This window comes from Oryzias melastigma, linkage group LG13 (assembly GCF_002922805.2).
Source record: "Oryzias melastigma strain HK-1 linkage group LG13, ASM292280v2, whole genome shotgun sequence".
NCBI classification, from domain to species: domain Eukaryota; kingdom Metazoa; phylum Chordata; class Actinopteri; order Beloniformes; family Adrianichthyidae; genus Oryzias; species Oryzias melastigma.
Genome location: NC_050524.1, coordinates 28,681,340 through 28,704,451, shown reverse-complemented (window position 1 = coordinate 28,704,451; position 23,112 = coordinate 28,681,340). Strand labels below are relative to the sequence as shown.

At 39.2% G+C, this 23,112-nt stretch overlaps 1 protein-coding gene across 20 annotated transcripts in view; it reads left to right on the top strand.

The window, feature by feature from the left end:
- gramd1bb (GRAM domain containing 1Bb) overlaps positions 1–23,112 on the top strand; it is a 140,869-nt gene that overhangs the window by 68,968 nt on the left and 48,789 nt on the right. The window contains exon 1 of one of the 20 annotated variants that reach the window (XM_036214748.1): positions 3,684–4,251. The exons of 18 other annotated variants lie outside the window; for them this stretch is intronic. In XM_036214748.1, the coding sequence (XP_036070641.1) occupies positions 4,229–4,251 (23 nt within the window). In that variant the 5' untranslated portion in view covers positions 3,684–4,228. Of the gene's footprint in view, positions 1–3,683; positions 4,252–16,230; positions 16,978–23,112 lie in introns of those variants that run through there. One more of the 20 variants, XM_036214743.1, reaches the window with a different exon arrangement.

Sequence of the window (23,112 nt, the reverse complement as noted above, 5' to 3'; positions counted from 1 at the left end):
GTCGTTCTCGAATATAAGTCGCTCTGGAGTACAGATCGCTCCAGAGTATAAGTAACCCAGGACTATAAGTCGCTCTGGAGTATAAGTTGCTCCGGAGTATAAGTCGAGTCGCTCTGGAGTACAAGACGCTATGGAGTACAAGTCGCTCTGGAGTATAAGTCGCTCTGAAGTACAAGTCGCTCTGGAGTATAAGTCGCTCTGGAGTACAGGTTCTCCAAAGTATAAGTAACTCAGGACCATAAGTCGATGTGGAGTATAAGTCGCTCTGGAGTATAAGTTGCTCTGAAATATAAGTCACTCAGGTCTAGAAATCACTCTGGAGTATAAGTCACTCCGGAGTACAAGTCGCTCTGGAGTACAAGTCGCTCTGAAGTTTTAGTCACTCCGGAGTACAAGTCGCTCTGGAGTACAAGTCGCTCTGGAGTACAAGTCACTCCGGAGTATAAGTCGCTCTGGAGTATAAGTCGCTCTGGAGTACAAGTCGCTCTGGAGTATAAGTCGCTCTGGAGTATAAGTTACCCAGGACTATAAGTCACTCCGGAGTACAAGTCGCTCTGGAGTACAAGTCGCTCTGGAGTATAAGTTGCTCTGGAGTACAAGTCGCTCTGGAGTACAGGTTCTCCACAGTATAAGTAACTCAGGACCATAAGTCGATGTGGAGTATAAGTTGCTCCTGAGTATAAGTCAGTCTGGAGTACAAGTCGGTCTGGGGCACATGTCGCTCTGGAGTATAAGTCGCTCTGGAGTACAAGTCGCTCTGAAGTATAAGTCGCTCTGGAGTATAAGTCGCTCTGGAGTACAAGTCGCTCTGGAGTATAAGTTGCTCTGGAGTTTAAGTCGCTCAGGAGTATATGTCGCTCTGGAATATTATTGGCTACCGATAATTATTGGCCGATATTGGACATTATGACGTCACATGACAGTTCCAACAAAGAAAACAGAAAACATTTGCAGATGAAATGGACCGATAATTAACGTTTAAGCGGCCTTACTTACCACTCAGTATTTACTTGTGTTACAACTTTTCTGCTCACCCTGAATCGGTAATGCTCAACGCAGTAGTGTAGCGGCCGGACAGACACACCACGCACCACAAAGACCACGCATTTCTCATCTCTCACTCACTGAGCTGTACTTAAGGGATGGGCCGCTTTCGCCGCACGCGCTCATACATACACACACACATCCCTGCGCTGATAGACAACAAATGCACATGGATGGCAGAGCAGGCGCTAGCAAAAAGGTCCCAAGTGTAGCTGTATTTATCTAAAGTAGATGAAGACAACGAACGCTCTCTCAGACGTTTCAAAAATGCTTCATTTAAGGCGGAACACCAGTAACTGTTCAGGTGTCTGATTTTTATACATCTCAAAGCCTTTCACAGGTTCCTCTTTATTAAACTTCCTCCAGGGAACATAGATCAGACACACAAAGGTTCCTACCCTTTTACCTGACCTGATTCAACATCCCCCTTTCTTAAATGAAGAACTTCAGGGTAACATCACTAAAACATTCCAGTAAATATTAAACTGCTCCACAGTAAAGAGTTCATTTATAAAACTAACATTTGAAAGTGCTTATATCTGTGAAACCCTTAACATTATTGCAACTGTTTTTAATTAATTACTTTGTTTTATTCTGTTTTATTTAATCATATTTATTTAATTGATGTCGTATTTTAATTCTATGACATGTCTTGGGTGTGTGTAATTTTTACCTCTTGACCAAGACTCCCTTGAAAAGAGATCAGGGGATCTCACTGGGATTTCTTTTCTGGTTAAATAATGGTTAAATAAAAATAACAAATAACAATTCCATGCATATAAACACTGAACGCATCAAGTCTGTCCAAACACCGCGCTAAATACACCAGATTCTAGCAGAGAGGAGTGCTTGATTCTAATCTGTTAGAATCCAAGCATATTCCTACATTGTTTAAAAGTTCCTTTTTATGATAGACCATTTATTTTGCACATCAGTTTAGAACAAAGCAGTATTTTTTTACTTTGAGATCAAAGTATTTCTTCATTGTTTGAATTAAAAAATGTACTTGTTACATTGCTGTTTAAGTTAAAATCTTACCATTTGTTCTGACCAATAAAATGCACTCTCTGGATTTACAGATGTATGACAGACTGAAAAGCTAATAGTGTTTGTATTACCTGTTGTTCAGTTTATTTGCTGGTAAAACAAGTTCTGCAATTTTTTTGGAATACACACACTCTCACTTTGTATTTACAAAGTGAGAGTGTGTGCAAAGTAAGAGCAAGTTCAGTGCATTTGACACAACACGATTCATCCGTGAAATTTGAGTCCGCTGAATCTTTTGACGTGTGTCAAATTTAATGCTCAATGCTTGTCCAAAAATGTGTTCATAAGCTAGACGCTGGAGAAGATATCTTTTAGCTTCATTGCTACATGATGGAGACTTTAACAGTATATCTCGTTTAAAATGCACAGAAGATAAGGATGATGCTGAGAGGTTAAGTTTATTTATTTTAAAGAGCTCTAAAGCATCTATAATAAGGTCTCAATGTCTGGAGTTTTCAGTCATTTTCTTTTTCTTACGACAATCGTTACCTTCTAGCCTGCAGGAGCTGCATCTAAATGACAGTATTTAGCTGCTCTTCTGTCTGTTAACCCAGTTTGATGGCTTGTTGTCCCGCATTAGTCCAAGGAGAGAAAAATAAAAACAATAATAATATTAATGTCTTGATGCAAATAAAAAAAACATCACAGTTAGATTTTCAGCCATGTTTGTTTTGAACGGCACTTCCTCTTCTGCTTTTCCGTCAGCAGCAAATACAGATGCACAAACCTACAGCGCCCTCTAGTGGTTGTCAGTGGGAAACAACTGCTAAAAGGCAACCTGTTGTTAATGGGGAAAATAATGAATATGAAAAAATTGGTGGAAAATAGTTTTAATCTAAAAACAGGCTTGTTGAATTTACAAATGGACTCAAACTTCTTTCACTTTTGGCTTATCCCTTTCGGGGTCCCCACAGCGTAACAGCACCCACTGTTTCACATCAGATATTTGGCAGAGTTTTTAATGCCGGATGCCCTTCCTGACACAACCCTGTACTTGAGGGGCACAGGGACCCAGTTAGGCAGCAGCATCAAGGGTCTTGCCTAAGGACCCAATCTGGGTGGAGATCAGTGGACAACCCTGGGAATCGAACCCAGGACTCCTGCATGCCAGCCCTTCAGCTAGCCCACTGGGCCACCCAGCCCAGCTGTAATAATCATAAACTGTTTCTTCATTTTTCAAGTCAAATAGAGACTAGCTTTGTTTAAATGCTGTACTAAATGTCACACAAAATCTGCAAACATTATAGATCCTGTTGAAACAAATCAGGTGACTTTGTGTTTATTTTGCAATCACAATATGGATCACTTGTTGTGACCATTTGTTGATCACAGATGCACACAAACATGGGAAGCGCCCCACTAGAGTCGGAGAATTGGTTGAATAACAGAGTTAGCTGCTGGTAGAGTTGCTGGGAGACGGTGGAGTCGGAGCATGTCCACTCAGCTAATCATTTTACCCCCACATTGCACGGGGTGGACAGATATCCGTCGGGGTCGTTGCACAGAGGATTACCCCGGCTCCTCGCTTCCACGCTGAGCCCGCCGGTCGTCTCTGTGACAGAAAGGGAGCCATCTAGGGAGAAGGACGGAGAGAACAGAGGAAGGGAGGAGGGGGGATGATGAGGATCTGCGCCTGCTCACTGTGAGCGCAGCAAGTGCAGCGTTCATCCGCTGCGGAGGCTGAGCGAGCAAACAGAAGCTGTGAGAGCTGAGAGGAGAGGAGAGGGGAGCAGAGTTGCATCCAGTCATGCCGGCTTTCATCTGCACCTCCTAACCGCTGTTGCGGCATGTCGCAGCTCGCACTGCAACGCAGGTCCTTTCTTTCCTCTTTCGGGAGAACCCCGCTCCCCCGGGGAGGTGTGATTTTTCTGGCACAGAGGCTCGGCACTGCGGCAGCCGGATTGGAGTGAAGGAATGTAAGCGGGAGAAGCTGGGCACGGCGGAAAAATCCTCCTCTCCACACTCGGTGCTCCGGCCATCCATCAGCCGCCGCATCCTGCCCTTCCTCTGTGCCTCGCTCCTGCTCTGTGTATGGAAGGTGAGGCTGTGGCGGGCTGTCAGTCAGCATGCGGCGCTGTGAACGGGCAGCTCGGTGCCCACAACACGCTATGGACGTCAGACACTCCTTGCAGTACTAATGAAAGGCTTCAAGCTCGCCTGGTAAGAACAGAAATATATGTGGAATCACATCCAGACTACATGTCTGCTCTTGTGTTTCTGTGTCGTGCCAGTTTTTTTGGCACATTGAATGGTTATGTAAATGTGAAATGAGGGCTGGAGGAGGACCAGTTGACCACATCCAACTGTGCCATTGTGGGGGGGTCTGCACGTAGCGTGCCTTCTTCCTGTGTGACTGCAGCGACCCCGCTCTGCTCCCCTCTGGCGGGCTCAGTGTGAGGAGAGCAGCTGAGGAGAGGCGCTCACGTGGCTGCCTGGAAAAGAGCAGGCACATGCTCCCTCCGCCTCACCCCGCTCTCGCTTGTTTTCCCATCCCGTCATTATCTTCACACGGACCAGCGCGGCCAGGTGGTCGGGCTACTTTTTTTTTTTTTCTTAACCTGCTTGTGCACATTTCCCATCATCCCTGCTTTTATCCTCTCATCCCGCTCGTGTTTGTTTATGCCCCTCCTCCTTTTCCTCCTCTTGCTTGATATTTTTAGAGACGAATTACCAAGCACTGCAGGAGGGAATTTACAAAAAAAAAAAAAAAATCTCGAGGGGGGAGCAGTTTCGGTTCGGCAACGTGTGTCCCTCTTTCTTCCTTCTCACTTTCAGGAGGACCTCATCTGTTCCCCACACGGGACCACTTCCTCTTAAGTCTCCATCTTCCTTTCATTATTTCTATTTTTATCCCCTGCCTTATTTTGTGTTTTTATCCTTCCATTATCTGCTCACTCATTTTTTTTTTTTTAAGTTAATCGCTTAATCCTGGTTTCTTTTTACCGAGTTTCCCCTCAGACCATCCTTAAATTAACCAGATTTTATATCATTTTGTAGCATAGAAACTCAGTTAGACCTGAGACTGTCCTTAGTTAATCTGTTTGTGGTGCCCTGATGGACACAGGTTTCTTTACACCCAACAGCCATCTGTTCCCATCACATGGCTCTGTTCATGGAACAGAGTATATTTGCATATCTGTTCCTCTTTGTTGTTATATAACAGCATGTAAACATGCTTTAGGGATTTTAAAGTCCCCCTGTGACCATTTTTTAAATTAAAAAAAACATTCCCAGTAGTGTTTTAATTCTGATTGTGAAGTTTTTAACCAAAATCCTACCACCTAAATGTCTTGAAAAGCTATTTTTCATGTTGATCTGAAGCTTCTGTTTCTAAAATCTCCTCTGAGGGGGCGTGGCTTTTGGAGCTGAGCTGAGCAGCCCCGCCCCTGATCCTCCCCTGTCGGATTATGATAGCTCTGTGTCTCGCTAGCATAAATGTTCACCGCTGCTACATAAAAATGTCAATCAATATCAGTAATGTCCAGCCGTATGGTTCTGATCCAGATATCAGCTCGGACAAGAAACTGAAGATCTTCATGGACAGAACTTCCTCCTAAATTGTGATTCTTTCTCCTTCCAGTTCACCAAAGACTCTTTTAGCTAATTCTCCAATGTTTATTGACTGTGATCAATACATTCAATCATTGGTTTCTCAGAGTTCTTGATAAAATAATCAAAGCTAACATCAAAATGCTCTTTCATTGATCTACAATCCTTTCCAACTGCGGTCAAATGAGCCGCCGTTCACATTTCCGTGGTCACATCAAGAAGCTCTGTGGAGTCTGGTGGAGATTTTCCAGCGTTCTCAGTCCTGCTACCGTAAGTATTGGATGAAACTCACACAAAAAATCCAATGATGCTGATTTGACCACAGAAATGAGAACAGCGTTCTGCATTTGACTGCAGGTATTAAATTTGAATTTCGCTTTCAACTTCTCTTTTTGGTTACCCTTTAAAAACTCAAAAACAGGATTTTCATCAGAGGAGGATTTTAAAGAATGTAAATCTTGTAAATTTGACATTTTGTATGATAAAAAGAGTACCACATTAATTCCACTCTGTTTTCGACTCAAAATGACATGGAAGTCAGTCAGCCAATCAGTAGCCGAGTCTCGAGCACCACGGAACAACAATTGCTCTGATTACGGTGGATTCAGTGACTTAGAACCCTGCAGGCTCTTTGAAGGGGGCCAGGCTTTGTTGAATCATCTCTCCTTTGCAGATTGTGTTGCTCTAATTGATGACTCTGCTCATTTCACACACAGCACGCCCACTTTACTGTAGATCAGATACGGTGCAGCTAATTATCAATGGCAGACCAAGCGAGGTCGGTGTATGACGAAGGACGTGATGGCGTACAGTACAGATGATTCAGAGGATGAGACCTTGAATGTGTGAGTAATGAGGGCAGCATGTCAGTTAGCTCTGCAGATTCACTCTGACAGTCGAAGGATGTGGTGAGGACTTTCCATCAGATTGGAGGGTTTTTTACTTTACTTATAAAAGAGGAAATCATTCTGAACAGTTTTTGATAAAGGTGCAATTTAAATTCCCTTTCCGGTCATCATCTGACATTACTGGTGCAACAAAAACAGAAAGCAATATTGGAGCTTTCCAGCCCTATACTTTTTAAACCAGATTCCAGCTCAGACAATAAAAACAAAGACATTCGTGGATCTATTTGTCTGCAAATGGATGCATTGATGCATCTTGTTGCCCTCCCCTTATATTTTCTGTGTAACAAATGCAACCTTTTTCCAACTGCATTTTTTGGTCTGATCCTGATTCACAACGATTTGAACTAGAAAAGTTGCATTACCTGCGATAATACTAGCGTGAATGCTTTTTTTCTGAATGTGGTCACTAAGGATGCTGAAGTTGCTAAAGGACTTATTGTTGCAGAAATTGCAGAATGTGCACAAAGAAGTTGAAGAATTTTTTTAAAAATCATAAAATTGCTACAAAATTTAAAAATGCATAAAATCTATGAACTTAGAATTTGCTCAAAACCTCAGTAGATGCCAAGTTAGCTTAAAAAGAGTGGGCACGTTGCTAAAATACTAGCTTTACTCAGAATTAGCCTTAGAAACCACAGTATATGCCAAAATAGCCAAAAAGGCTAACACGTTGCTGAAATATTAGATTAACTCCAAATTTGCCTAAAACACCTCAGTTAATGAATAGCCTAAAAAGCTAGCACGTTGCTTAAATACTAGCTTAACTAATTTTTAGCCCCAAAAACCCAAGTTGATGCCACATTAGCCAAAAAAAGCTAGCATATTGCTAAAATACTAGCTTTACTCAGAATTAGCCCAAAAATCCTAAATAGATGCCAAATTTGCCCCCAAAAAGGCTAGCATATTGCTAAAATACTAGCCTAACTCAAACTTAGCCCAAACAACCTCAGTAGATGCCAAATTAGCCCCCCAAAAAGCTAGAATGTTGCTAAAATACCAGCTTAACTCAGAATTGGCACAAAAAACACAGGAAGATGCCAAGTTTCCCCCCAAAAACCTATAATATTGCTAAAGTAGTTCTTATCTCAGAATTAGCCCAAAAAAACCTCAGTAGATGCTAAATTAGCCAAAAAAAAGCTAGAATGTTGTTAAAATTGTAGCTTAACTCAGAATTAGCCTAAAAACCTCAGTAGCACCCACATTAGCCAAAAAAGCTAACACAAGCATTCACAACAATAAATGAAATACTCAAAAATGCCATTTTAAGCTTATATATGTCCTCCATTATGAGGAAAAATGCTATCAGAACATGTTAAAAACACAACCTTCATCATTAAACATAATTAGGAAATAATCAATATTGTGTTGACTGTGTGGTAATGTCTGGGAAGACATGGGTCAGAAGGGTTTTCAGAGTAGAAGCTAGACTGTCTGTGAGTGGTTGGAAATCACATTAGACCGGTTATTTTTACATTACTTGTCAGAAGAGGACAAAGAGATAAGGAGAGAAGGGGGAGCCAGAGGAAGAGATGGTGTGTGTTTATGTGTGCACATGTTTGTGTGTGTGACCACCAGGGAAAGAGGGAGATTGCTCTGGATTTGGCGGCGGTCCCAGTGCATGAATGTTTGCTCTTGGTATGACATTTGGTGTGACTTAAATCTACGTGCACGCACACACATACGTGTGCATGGCGGGCCACAGATGTGCAGCAACAGCTGTAGCAACAGACAGGCTACAGCCAACTAGAGGATGAGCTTACTCACTGCACGTGGCTCTGGGGACCGACCCCTTGTTGCATTCGGACAGATTTTTTCACAGACTCTCTAAACACAGCACTGCATAATGAAGCCTCATTTTCAACCAGATTCTGTTTTTGACCTAAAAATTCAAATAAATATTAAAAGAAGTCTAATTTTCATGAAACTCCTTTTCTTCCCTCTTGTTTTACTTTTTTTTCTCTTTTAATCTTTGTGTACTTCATGTGTATTTTATCTTGTCCAGTGTCGTAAAAGGCACTTGTTAAAATGTTTTAATAATATTATTATTATTATTTAGATATTTGTATTTTTAAAGAATTAAAAAGAAAAGTTGGATTGTAGTGGTGGGTAATAAAATCAATTAATCGATTTGAGTTGGTTTAAGCTTAATAGACCAATAATTGATCCATAAAAATAGCTAACATAAAGCTAAAGTCCACTAGCTTGATGCTAACATTCAATGGAATTTTCCATAGGACGGCTAATTCTAACGCTCATTCGAACTAAACATACATTGCTGACTAAATGAACATAAACTCAGGCATGAATTTTCCAAACTCTTCTAAGTAAATATTTTTTGATGTAACCAATTGAGGTCTAAAACATCACTTTTCGCTCATACTTTGCCCAATCTTCTTGAAAAAAGTGTAATGCTACAGCACAAGCTCCACCTAGTGGCCAAACTGAAACCCCCTCCAGGAGAAGCAGAACAATGTTTACAATGTTAATGATCTGAACATTTTTGTTAGTTTCTCCTTTTGAGAAACCATGTAACTCTGTATGATATAATTATTTCACTAATGCATTTTACTGTATGTGAACTGTATCACATTAATATAAATATATGTAAAACATATAGTAGATTACTAATGTAAAATTGAAATGAATTGAATGGATTGAAAGAATTGAAAAAAATCTGAATCAAATCGATCCATGCTCTGGGGAATTGAATTGATTCTGGAAATTGTTAGCGATACAACATCCCCCTAATCCAATTGTTAACCCCGTGATGCCCAAAGGTGCTAATATGCATCAAGCCACTTCAGCTCCAAAATTATATCAATTTACAATCTACATTAAAGCAAAGACATAAGTAAAACAAATTATTTCATAGTTATAAATAATTTCAGGTTTCAAGTTTAGGTTCATTTAACTTATTTTTTAGCTTTTTTTTTTCTGGGAGCAATAATATTTTTCACATAAAAGCTGATAAATACAAATAAGAACGTTTTACTTAGTTTTAGTAATACTTTTTAATAAAATTTTGATGTAATTTTTTTAAAAAATTAAAAAAGAGCATTTAGCGAATATTAAACATTATTTAATATAATGTTTATATCAAATTAGAAAAAATCTAATTAATCTAATCAAGTAAAATCATCAAAAAATTATAATCATTTTGATGTAGGATAATTGTGACTAATCTTTGCAAACAAACATTCAAATGCCTTCATCTTTTGTGGCTTCACCACTTTTCAAAGGTTGCTCATGGCGTGCCGTGTCGTGGGTGGGCCCCATCATTAATGGACTTGAAGTTTCATTCAGGGACAAACAGTGGTGGCTGCTACTCTCTAATAGATGCGTGATTGAAAGAGTGTACATTAGCGTGCGCTTGTTCATAAAGCTTATCCAAACAACAGGGCCTTTTTGCTAACAAGCTTTTTACAATAACCAAGGTTCTCCCTGATCTCCCAAAGCCACTGTGCTCATGCATTAAGCTCATCGGTTTAGGAGATCATTTACTTTATGTCACTAGAAACCTTTCTGCTTCTTATTTAAGAAATAAAGCTGATATTTGTTCCACTTTTATTAAAAAAATGTTTTTATGTTTTTATTTTTAGAGATGGTCCTCTGGTTTGCAGTTGAACAAAATCTCAAAATCTTGTCAAATGACTGTTGATTTAATTAATTAAACAAGCGTTTCAAGCCTAATCCGATTTCTAGTTTAGTTTTTGTCACAGTTGGACAAAGAAAGGAGAAAATTAGTTTAGTGCAGAGGTGTCCAATCCGTTAAAGGAAGTGTAGTTACAACACAAAAATAAACAAAAAAATGTATGCTTTTTTTAATGCCATCAGCCAATCATCATCCTCGCCATGATGTTCGCCACTTGACTGACATGCAGAATGGCCAAATAAGCATCATCTGATACAAAGGCGGGTGCTGAGGGCTGCATTGCTGCATGTTTTTTTTTATCATTTCATGTTTTCTGTCATTGGTGCCATTTACATGACAAACATGGGTCCAATTCTACAAGCAGAAGGAAAAATGACAGATACATGTTTTATCATTTTTTAATCTCATATATTCATCTAAATGTATCTATTTAACTCAAAATAATTGTCACTTTTAAATCAACTTTTCATAGTAAGTCTGCGAATATAAGTACATAGTATGATTTTATAATAAATCATTTTATTGGTTGTTTTAGAAGTAGCTCCATGTCAGAAAATTTTGGGTCTCCCTGATCTATTGTTAGTGGCTAATTATAGAGTGCTAGAATCAAACCACTTATGAAGTTAAATAGTTTGTTTTAGAGTGAAACTGTGTTGGTGCCATATCGCTCATAAAGGCAAGAAGATGATTAAAGAGGCTTTGGAGTTGAGGGAACGCTTTCTGAAGACAAATCCAGTCAATGATCACAGCCAATCAGCCAATAGGTACTAAACTGGAGAGCTCTGTCGGCGGATCTTTCAGGAACTTTCACTGTTTACATGCACACCAAGTCTCCAATCATGATCTGATTTCCTGGCATTTCCAATGCTTTAAGTAACACCTAGACAGGATAATCTGATGTCCTTTATCCAATACTGACAGTTATCCAATAATGAGATAGCGGATTAATACAAGTACGTTTCTCCCTGAAAAGCCCTTACTTCCCAGAATGCATCCAACCTTATTCAATATATTTTGTAGGTTTAGTTCTGGACATTTGCAAACAAACCCAGAGGAAGTCTTACTGCCAGAGCGCAAGCAGAAAACAGATTATTTTGTAGATGTATTAATGTCCACATTAGCAAAGCTAATGCTACAATGATACAATCCTTTTACTTTAGGGATGGCCAGGCCTCAAGGGCTGGTGTGTCTGCATGCTTCCAGTTATCATTGTCCTTCTTAGTCTGGATGATGGTGGATATGGTGTCTCACAGCGAGAGGTACCTGGGATCTTTCTGTTTTCTCTGGGCACTCCAGCGTCCTCCCACTGTCCAAAAACATGCTTATAGGTTAGTTGGTGGCTCTAGAATGTCCCTGGGTTTGTATGTGTGAGTGTGTGGGATTGATTGTATGCCCACTGACAGACTGGTGACTTGTCCAAGGTGTACCCCGCCTTCACCCAACAGTAGCTGGGAGAGGCTCTGCTGCGATTCAGTGACCTGACTGTGTGAGGATGGATGGATGGGATGGATGCCATTGCCCTGCTGATTACCTGGATCAGGTGTGTCCAGCCAATTTGAACACGCCAGAGCAGCTGATGTTGGGAAAATACACCTACAACTGCGATGCATCACTACCTACATAAGTATTTGTCTGTAATTGTACAAATCTTTGGCTAAATCCAAATTGCGTTCTTGTCCTTACGGCTTCTCCCTATCCCTATTAATCCCTCCAAATGGAGAGAGATGTGGAAAACAATAGTTTCTTCAAATTTGGACGTTACTTACACTTGATGATGTCATCAATTGTCACCACTGATCTACATTAGTGTATAGCTGCCAGTGCTCAGAAAATACCAGCAAATACATAGGTTGTGTCAGAATTCCCCCTCTAACCCCTAACTACTAAAAAACTATATAGTGCAGGAATATAGTGCCCTGGATTTTAAAGGTAATTTGGATACTAACTACTTTCTTTCGTTCTAAACACCGAATATGACCTCACCGATTTCACAAAGTGAAAATTGAATAAATACAAACATTTCATGACGTTTATTTGTGACTCCTCTGTGTTCTGATGGTGAAAATGTGGATGGTTTATTCAAATATTACATTTAAACACGTTTTTTTCAAAATTGTTGGACTGCAAAGCATTGTGGTCTATATTCACTAATCTAGTGAGCATAGATGCATGCTAGTTTTTCACAAAGACTTCTGGGAAATTTCGAGTGCACTCGATTTTGGAATTAGTAGATTCAAACAGCACTAGAAAATGGCGAACGCACTATATAGTGCGCTATATAGTGAGTAGGGTGGAATTCGGACACAACCATAGTGACAAGCAAAAACTCAATATTACGTTTAAACGTCTGCACACACCTATGTGAAGAAATGCGTTTTTCACCTCGCCACAAGCACAGCACGTATCACCTTACCAGCAGTGGGATAGCCAGCCCTAAGTTCCTATGGTTCCTCCTTAAAAAAAACCCTTTGGGACACCACTACAGCTTCAAATGCCCCTAAAATTTGAGCAATAGGGAGAACTCAGAGGGGGTAGGAACCAATTCAGATACAACCTTTGATTCTTATTTAGAAATGGATTTCCTGAAGATGGAACTTTTTATCATACATTTACATATATCCAAATTCTCCTAGTTATCTTTTTTCTGTGGGAATGTCAAAAAGGAGGGGTTAGATACCATCCATTTTCAGAACCCAGAGTCGGGAGATGGTGGGGCCAACCCAGTTGCTGTCGGGGGTAGGTGGGTACACCCTGAATGGGTTGCCAGTCTGTTGCATGGGGGTTGGGCACGACCTATAACAAATTATTTTAAAAACTTTGCAATCCATATTAAAGTTCTGATTCTATTGTTTTTTTTTGTTTCCTTTGTGCTAATGTCAGATGCTATTGCTCTCACCCTCCCAGTGGCGACTGTGATTTTGCCCGACCTGCCTTTCTCCTCGTTCAGATGTCAGTTTTGTGCCCCGTCCGACAGAGATAAAGTATCCCACGGGGACTTAATGTGGCTGCCAGTTTCCTGTCCCCTCCAGCCTCCTTCCTCGCTAAGTACTGGTTTTGAATTTAAATTGCTGTTAAATTTAATCAGTTTTTAAAAGATACAGGCACAGGAGATGACAGCATCTATAGGAAACCTAGGACTGTTTTAGATCTGACACTGTTCAGTTCCCTCCCTCAAAGGATAATTAGACGTTTAAATTAAGCCTCCTACTAATTGCTTGTGGGACAAGGTTTAAAAATTTAGGAAAAGGTTGTGACACACTTTATTTTTAGTCAAAACTGTTTCTGGATAGTTTGAGATTACATATTTGGATGAAGACTTTCATCCCCACCAGGAGTACTTTTGGCCTCGTGGACAGGGAGCTGGGCGCCTAAAATCTGTGACTCTACACAGCGATGGCTTGGGCTGCCGCACGCTCCACTTTTAAACACACAAACACACTGCTCCGGCTCCGCCTTTGTCCCCTCTGGTTGGGTCCAGTTCATGTACACATGAATGGCTTGACGGGCTGCCATGGAAACTGCACGGCCACCACAACCGGGCTAGCAGACATTTCCGACGCAGCCAGGCGTCGACGCATTGATGTTGCCATGGCAACTTTGTAAACCACATGCCTTCTCAAAAAGATGGGAGAAAGCCACTGTCATGTGGAGTGTGATCCTCTCACACCTCCTCACAAAAACTCAAAAGTTCAAAGCAGATTGTTTTTTCTCTCCTCTGCTATTGTTGGGTCTGTACTATGTTTATGAGTCTGCTGTAGTTTCGACCATTATGACAACAATGAGAGCAGAGGTCCCCTAAGTAGGTCAGTGTTTGGTGTGAAGCTGGGCAGGCTTATCTGGGCACACTGTGGTCCAGCTCAGTGGTCCAGTTCTTTGTTTGACTCCATGGCTCTAAAATCTGGTCAAGTTTTTCCAGCGACAGAGTTAAGACATCCGTTTGCTTCTTCACAAACAAACACAGATAATCAGTTACCTTATGCATTTTAAGAGGTGAATACTTGAAACAAGTATTTCTTGGCAAGATCCAGTGAGCGTTTTAGAGATTTGTCTCTTTTGGGAGAAATGAAAACTACTGAACTATAGAAAAGCACCCACAGTGGTGGAGATAAGAGGGTAACCAATTAGTAAATAGGAAAAAAGATAAATATCCTGAGTTACATCTGCTTATGATATAAAAGTTTGTCCTTCTGCTGTAGATCATTTGAAAATTATTTTTACATTTTCAACTTATTAGCATTTATTTAACTATTTTATTATTTTTGCATTCAATAATTTGTTTTACAATTTTTAAATTGAGTTTTTAACACAGTGTTCCATCATTTATCACAGGAAGGTAGGATTCTAGATGATTTAAGGCAGCAAAACTCCTCACTACACCTAAATATACCTTTCTCTAACAAACATGGACATTTTCTGACCTTTTTGTTTTGTTCAAACCTTTATGTTGAAAAATAAATGTAATATTATAGAATGAAAGCAAACATCTGCTGGGGATTGAATATTTATTAAAATTTGGTAAACTGAACATAGTCTGTACATGAGACATGGCAGGAAGAGGCTTGATTGACAAGGTTAACAACCAATCAAAACACAGAATACAGTTTGCTGTTTAAAAAAGAACGAAAAAGGGAGAACTGCATTTTGTATTCTCAGGCAAAATTGCATTGAGAAAATCCACGAAAGGTGAATTGCAACACAGCAAGGGACCACTGTACTAAGATGTATGACTGAACACTAAAGCTTCTAACAAGTGAATTAAGTCTTTTCAGAAGTCCTTTTATAACTTCTTTAAATGTGTATTTAAATTGTCTCTATTTTTACAGAATTTCAGGTGCTGTTCATGAACCTGGTTTGTCTAAATGTTGTTGTCATCTACAATGTCTTACTGAAGAAATAGTTTGTTTTCTATGTATTTAGTTTACCATTTACTGGAGGGGTTTACTTTAAAAAGATTTTTTTATTTTTTTATTTTAATGAAAAATATGTAGTTGATTCATGCATAGTATAAGGATGAGAAAAACAGAACTACAGCGTTGTTTTCTTCTGAAGGGGGACTTGGGGTTTATAGTTACTGCTGGGTATAAAGTCAGTAAACAAACCAAAACGGCTCCCTTAGTGCAAATGGTTGCTCTATAAGATTCTTTATATATATATATATATATATATATATATATATATATATATATATATATATATATATATATATATATATATGGCATTATCTTAGTTTGAAATGAACCATTTTCATTAAAAACTAAACAATAGCCCTTTTAATTCCGATAATATTTCCTTCCTTATGCCTGGTTCACACTGGATGCGGAAGCGCCGCAAAGCTGCACAGAACGGAGGCTGCTTCCATTCGGCGACCTTGTTAACCTAATGTTTGGTTCACCAATTCTGGCAGGAAGTTTCTTCAAGACATCAAGATACATGAGAAAATTCTCTTTATTTTCAAAATATAGCCAAATTTTGCAATAAAACACAGCGATTGACAAATGCGATCATATGTTTGGATCTAAACAGACTGTGGACATAAAAAAATAAACAAACGATCTCAATCACACTTTTCAAAGTTTTTAGGTTATTAACCTACCCATGATGGCAAAAACAAAAGAAGCTCTAGCAGAAGCGCCTGTCAACGCAGTCAAATATGAGTTTGGTGTGAATTGCAGGAGAGAGCGGATGCCGCGTGCACTCCGCTCCGTGCTGCTTAGCGGCGCTTCCGCGTCCAGTGTGAACTTAGCGATAGTGCATTCAGCGCCACCATAGGGAGACATAAAGGAATAGAACAGAGTGTCCCTGCCAAGATCAGGATACAGTTTGACAAGATTTAATAAAATCTATTTTTTGTCAAAATTTCCTTCTAAATCCAACAATCAACACTTTTTTATTTAAAACCAACATGAGATTTTTTTTTCAAGAAAAGTACAATAAATAGGCTAAACGTTTTTAAATCTAGTTTTATTTTTTTATTAATTAATTTAAAATTTTCAAGAGAAATTTGTTTTTGATTGATTAATTTCTTGAAGCTCGCCCCATAAAGGACTGATGCTTATTGCAGCTTATTACTTTTAATATTGTGTAAAACCATGATCTGTGTTTACCATGAAGCTTAGTCTTGCTTAATATGTGATTTAGAAGGAGCTCCTCATGTAAAGTGACCTGAAAGCCGGTGATGTCAGCTCCTCCATTCACCAAACACATGAATAATAGAGGAAGCAGCAGGCTCACAGCCCCAGCTCTAAGTAAAGGTGGAATACAAAGTGAAAGCCATCTCTTTTTTCATTTGATCTGTCTCCCCCTCCTTTTTGACTGACACGTTCTTCCTCTGTTTCCTTTTTTCGGTTGCCAGCGCGCAGCTATGGAAGCATGTAAACCCCGAGCGGAAATTGTGCGGACGTCTGTTGGATTCTGGAGGCAGATGATTGGAGGAGGGAGTGAAATGGGCAGACAGACACTGATCAGGCTGAAATAAACGCAGACGAGTCATTGATAGATGAGGAGGAAAAAAAAAGAAAGACGGTCGCCTGTTGGAAAAATACATCCTGTCTCTGACGCCCTCTGCTGCGTTCGCTTCTTTCTCATCTTCCTCCCGACATGCTTGGAAATCCCTTCTTGTTCATCCCCATCCCGGTCTCTTATCTCCTCTCCCTCATCTGTGCATCCATCTCCTCTTCCTCCTCCTCCTGTGTCTCATCCAAGGCTCCTGCTGTTTGAATGCAGCCGTTTGAAAGCGGCTGATTGCTGCGGAGCGGCTCTCTACATGGCTACGAGCAGGTTGGTGATGGAACGACGCTCTGCCGTCTTTCTAGCCTCAGTTTACGAGACACGTCCCCTTTGCGTCTCTACGAGATCAACATGTGCTTTTTAGAGAGAGGAACCCCCCCAGTGCTTCTCCTTTGGCAGGTGGTGTAAGCTGGTTATTAGGAGATCAGAGCTGACCAGGGAAGATCAGTCTTCCTAAGCCTTCTCCAGAAAATCTCTCTGCCTGCCTCTTCCGCCTCTCTTCACGGATCTGTCCGAACGCCTTTCTTCTTTGACTCTCTGAGGGCGCGTAGACAGATGATCGGCTGGGAGAGCGAGCCGTCAGGCGAGGACATGGTAGTGGCTGAGTGCGTGACGCTGGCCAACGAGGGCGGCCGCGGCGATGGCTGCTACAGAGAGGTGCTGTGAGACTGTGTTTTTCAGCTGGGGTATGGTTTACTCTGAGACACATGTATGAGGGTGTTTGTATGCATTAGTGCCAGTGTGCGTGTGTGAGGAGAATGAACGGGCGGGGTTGGATGGGTTAGTTACATAATGTGCCCCTTTTATGGGTCCATTTAAATTTAGAGGTGTGCTTTTTTCTATTTTTCCATGCATATAATCTTTATGGCATTGCTAATTTAGTCCGAGGCCGAAATGTTGGGTCCACATGGCTGTTTATGCCTTTGTCAGTCCTGTGTGCACTTTCCTGGCTGAGGATTGTTGTTGGTGAGCGCGGTGCTCCTCGTGGTCTTTTCCACACGAGCCGAGCTGAAGGGCCGCAGCCAGATGGGTATTTTCCAGGATCAGCAAAACTGTGAAAACAAGTGGGAGCCTCTAAAAGGCCCGGAACTCTGCTGCATTGTGAAGCTGGACGTTTAGACAGCTTGAGCCAGTTGGATTTAGGGCTTTAGAGCTTATTTAAAGAAAAGGCCGAAACAAAGTGTTGCAAACAGAGTGCTTGTTTCTCTTTGAATTTTTTTTTTCAATCACTAAGTTGAACTTGACCTGTTTTGAAAGAGTGGCATCAATTAACATGTTAAGAGCTCTGTCTGTGATGCTGCTGATTTCCGTAACACGCCTCAGGGGGAAATCTTCTGTGTGTGTAAAAGAATCAGCAGTGTTGGATTGACTTTGTTTTAAATGTAGAGATTTTGGGGAAACCCTGCAAGTCACAACAACAAATCACCTAAATTAAAAAAAAGAAAAACAACATTACTAGGGCTGTGAAAGTTAGCGCATTAACACACATGATTAATAAATCATAATTAATGTGTTAATATATGTTGATGCCCTCAGGCATCACAGCCTAGTAAAACTTTGTCTAAATAAATTTAAACTTTTTTTATATCCTGTTATTTAGATTTGGTTAAATTAAAGAGATAACATGGCATTTATTTGTAGTTTTTGGACAAAAGCGATCTCTTATTTTAATAAATAAGGCGGAGAACAAATGTCAATCTGACGGCTGTAATGACGCAGCGCACCCTCTATTTCGGGGTGGGGCAGAGCTGTCTGCTATTAGAAATCCAAAGAGGAAACCGACTTTTATTTTATTTTGGGATGGGGACCGACATGAATTTTCCACAATAACAAGCAGCGGCGGCGTCTAAAAATTGCAGAAACTCCGCGAAAGACCCCCCCCCGCCACAGGTGGAGGCGGGCTGTTAAGGATGGACGAACCCGCCTCCACCTGTGCAGTTTCCAGTCGAGCCGACCTGAAATCCAGCTGGATCAAACTTATCCGAAAAAGAAATTATTTATTATTTTTATACAAACACAATAGAGAAAAATTTTGAGAAAATAAAAAAAGCTGAATAAAAAAAAAACAGAATTCCAGGAAAAATTTCAAATAGACAGCAGTGCTCTTAGGAGAGAAATTCTTATTTTTTGGGCTTCCTGGAAGCTGAAGCCACACAGGCAAACTGAAGCCACACAAGAAAGATCACACCTAAAACTTTCATTCTTCGTTGTAAAAACAGTTTGTTAAACATTTTTGGGGTTTTACAGCAAAATAAATCTCATTTTTTCCAGACGGAATTTTCTGTTTTTGCATGATTTTATGTCTAGTATGTGAATACAACATGGAAAAATGATAAAATTAATGTCACATAGGACAGGTTGTACTGATTAACATGATATCAAACAAACAAGCAGGTAGTCTTTCAAATTAAAAATACATTTGAGTTATGATGTTTGAGCTCGTCAAAAGCATCTTTAATGTCTGCTTACGAGTGCAAGCTTTATGATCAGTACAGAACGTTCCCAGTATCACTTTATGACATTTGACTTTCAGCTGAAATAATGAACAAATGTCATGATCCACGAGTTTTATGATTATTGTAAAAGGGAAAAACATTTAGTTAAATAAAAGTGATTTGCAGAAATCAAAATGAAATGTTAAAACATGAAACAAACAAGAAACCAAAATAGGCATCATGCTGGGACATCGCTGTTTGGACGATGATGTTTGTCTGATATTTCAACATAAAGTATGAAGCGATACTGGACAAAAACGAAATTAAATAAAAATGAAACTTTTTAAAAAACAAGTCATTTTCAAAAATCAAAATGAAATACTGAAAAAACGAAACAAGTAGGTACAATGGGACATCACTGATTGGTCGAGGACGTCTGTCCATCATTTTAACCAAAAGTCATTTTCCATAAAGTGATATTTTCTGTACTAATTATACAACTTTTAGAATTATATGGACACCAAAGATCAATTTAAAAAACCTCAAATGCCATCATCCAATCAGTGATGCTTCCCATCGAACCAACATCCTCCGATTTATTTTATTTTTTTGTTTTTTAACGTTTCATTTTGATTTCATTACATTTTTTATTGTGTTTGTGGTTACTGGAATTTTGTCTTTGATTTTTAAAATGTAATGTTTCTTTATTGTTTGTTTTGCTTTTTTTTAATTATCGCTGTGATTTTAAATATGCTTCTGCATTGAGTAATTGTCGGTGTGATTTGTACATGAGGGCCACCGTACATTTATGAGCAAAACAATTTAAACTAAAACGAGATTATAAATGGAAATAATGATGTTTTATAGAGTTTGTATTTATGATCAAATGAATTCTTTTTTATATTTTCTTTACCCTTAAATCAAAAGGAAACTATCTCCAGTTAGTAGTTTATGGTGTGCACGGCATTTTTCATCGTTTAGAAACTTTTTAAAAACTTTTTCTTTAAATACTTTGTAAAAGTGTATGCACTTCATCCAAAAATCTACTGCAGTTTTTACACATTCTTTTATTTGTGTATTTTGAGTCCTTCTTTCTTTAGCTTTTTTGTTTTTTTGTAATTTGTAAATGCCTATTATATAGACAAACAGAGTGTATAATTGTTTTGTAGTGCATAGTTTTTGCCCTTCTTTGTCCAAAAATATCAAATGCTTAATAATATATTTTTTAAAACTCTTACCCAGTTTGTTTACACCATGTGTGTAAAACATGGATATTAAATTAAAAAACTAGCTAAATAAAATTTTACACTTTTAGTAATAATATAGCTTGAGAAATGTAAAGGATCTAAACCTACACTGAGAATTAAATATTGTTGTTCGACTGAAAGACTAACATAATAAAGTGGTTTTTTTAGCTTGTTTGTGATCCAAATTGGCCACTTCTTATCATATTCATAATATGCTGTCAAAACTAGGGCACAATTGAACCTTTTAAATACCAGTTTTGTTTAGATTCAGTTTAATTCCATATCAGAGTTATAGTGTAAATAATAGTGAATATGCATATTTATATACTATAAAGGTTTATATTTCCAAGTGGGATAAGCCCTTTACTTTTTAGTATGCTAAAGTTTCTGATTCATGCTTTCCTTCTGTAAAAACATCCTGAAACTGAAATTGTGTTGTTGTATCTCATGCACCTAATAAATGTTTATATTTATTAGATTTAAAAATAAACCAAAAGATGATCGGAGTGGGTCTTTTTCAAAGCAGCCAAACTGTTCCTGGATTTTAATGCTATAAATCTATAATTACCTTCTTCATTATGAACAGTGCTTGATTGTGTCAAGCGTAAAACAATTAATGACTCCTCTGTCATGTTACCACAGGCTCTAGTTTATTTGGTCACATTGAATATTTAAGCCTCTCTCCCACCGTCTCTGTGCGCTGTTGCTATAGCGATGTTCATTCAAAGCTGTACTTTATTTGGTCATTTGTGCTCCCAGTGATATGGGCCTTTATTGTTAAAACTGTTTACCAGCTCTCTCAGGTCAATTATTCAGTGCAACTTTAGAACTCAACAGCTGTTACAGTTTTTTTAAGAGGATTTCCCCATGGCTCCCCCTCCAAAGTGATTATGGTGTTTGTTGTGCAGGCAGGTACCATACCGCCAAAATAAAGGTCTTTTTATTCTGCGGATAAAGCCTGAATAAATTGTTGGTAATCCCTTTCTTTTCTCGAACATAACAGCCCAGTGATAATGTTTTTGACTTTTGCCCTGGCTTTCATCTTGATGTAATGAAGCTGACAGTGACAAAGCATCTTTGATAAATGCTTTTGTCCACTTTTCTGCTGCGTGTTTGCTCCGTCCACGCTTACCAGAGCAAACCACTGCGAATGATGGACAGGGTTGGTCATTCACCTACCAGTGACAGATCCTTGCTTCTGTTGTTTTCTGTTATATACCTGTAAAAGACAGATGGTCATTAAATACTTCTTCTGCAAGGTTTCTTTATAACCCCACTCCAACTGTATATTTTTCTGTTATAAAAGAATTTCCAGTTGTTTTTTAATTATGAATATGCTGTTTTTAGGAAAAATCAAAAAGCCTGTATAATTTTTTAAAGACGTATTTCCTGCAGGAGTTTTTCAGAAATTTGCCTCTGAGTTGCTGGCTGGACTGCTGGCGTGGAAGTAAAACTATACACTGATATTCCATCATTCCTTTATTAACAGCTCACAGACCCTCACAACCCCAAGCTAACATTGACATAGAAGCTAACATTATCTTAGAAGCTAACATTTGGATAGAAGCTAACATCAGCATAGAAACTAGCATTATCTTAGAACAGTGTTCCTCATTCCAGGTCCTCGAGAGCCGCCACCCTGCCTGTTTTCCAGCTCTTTGTGTACTGCTTGCTGCTGATTACCTGGACAAGATGTGTCCATTCAATCAGAATGTGGAGAAGAATGTAGAAGCTAACAGTAGCATAGAAGCAAAAGCTAACATTAGCTTGGAAGCTAACACTAGCATAGATGCTAACCTTAGCATAGAAGCTAAAATTTAGCAAAGAAGCTAACGTCAGCATAAGAGCTAACACTAGCATAGAAGCTAATACTAGCTTAGAAGCTAACAGTAGCATAGAAGCTGACATCAGCATAGAAGCTAGCATAACCATAGAAGCTAACACTGGCATAGAAGCTAATATTAGCTTAGAAGCTAACAGTAGCATAAAAGCTGATATCAGCATAGAAGCTGACATTAGCTTGGAAGCGAACACTAACATAGATACTAACATTAGCATAGAAGCTAAAGTTAAGCAAAGAAGCTAACATTTGGATAGAAGCTAACGTTAGCTTAGAAGCCAATGTAACCATAGAGGCTAACACTAGCATAGAAGCTAATATTAGCTTAGAAGCTAACGTTAGCATAGAAGCTAACATTAGTTTAGATGGTAACTTTAGGTGTGTTTGAGATCCCCAGCGCCTTGCCTGCATCGTCGGCGAGACTAAGCTGCTGCTGGAGGGGGCGGAGAAAAGCACCTGAGATGAGGGCGAACGACGAGACTGTATGAGATCAAGGAGTTGGGCGTTGTCCTTACCATTCGGTTGAAAGTTAATATGCCACTCCTCCAAGTACGATTTGTGCTGTCTGTCTTTCATATTAATTTTTAACATCTTTTAGAGTAAAACTGTTAATAAAATAGCCGCGGGATTCATTGCATGTGCACTATCCCAAATAAATAGATTAAATTAAGTAAAAGTTACGTTTTAGAGGCAACAATAACAAAGATGACCACAGATTATTTGAAATCTTGTTTAATTTTTTCATCAGTGATTCACTACCTTCCAGAAAAAGTAAAAAATACATCGATGTCCTTAATTTAGCGCCAGTTATTTCACACCGAACTACAAGAACTGTGTGGACACAGTTTCCCACAATGCATTGTTTTGTAGTCATCAAGGCGGC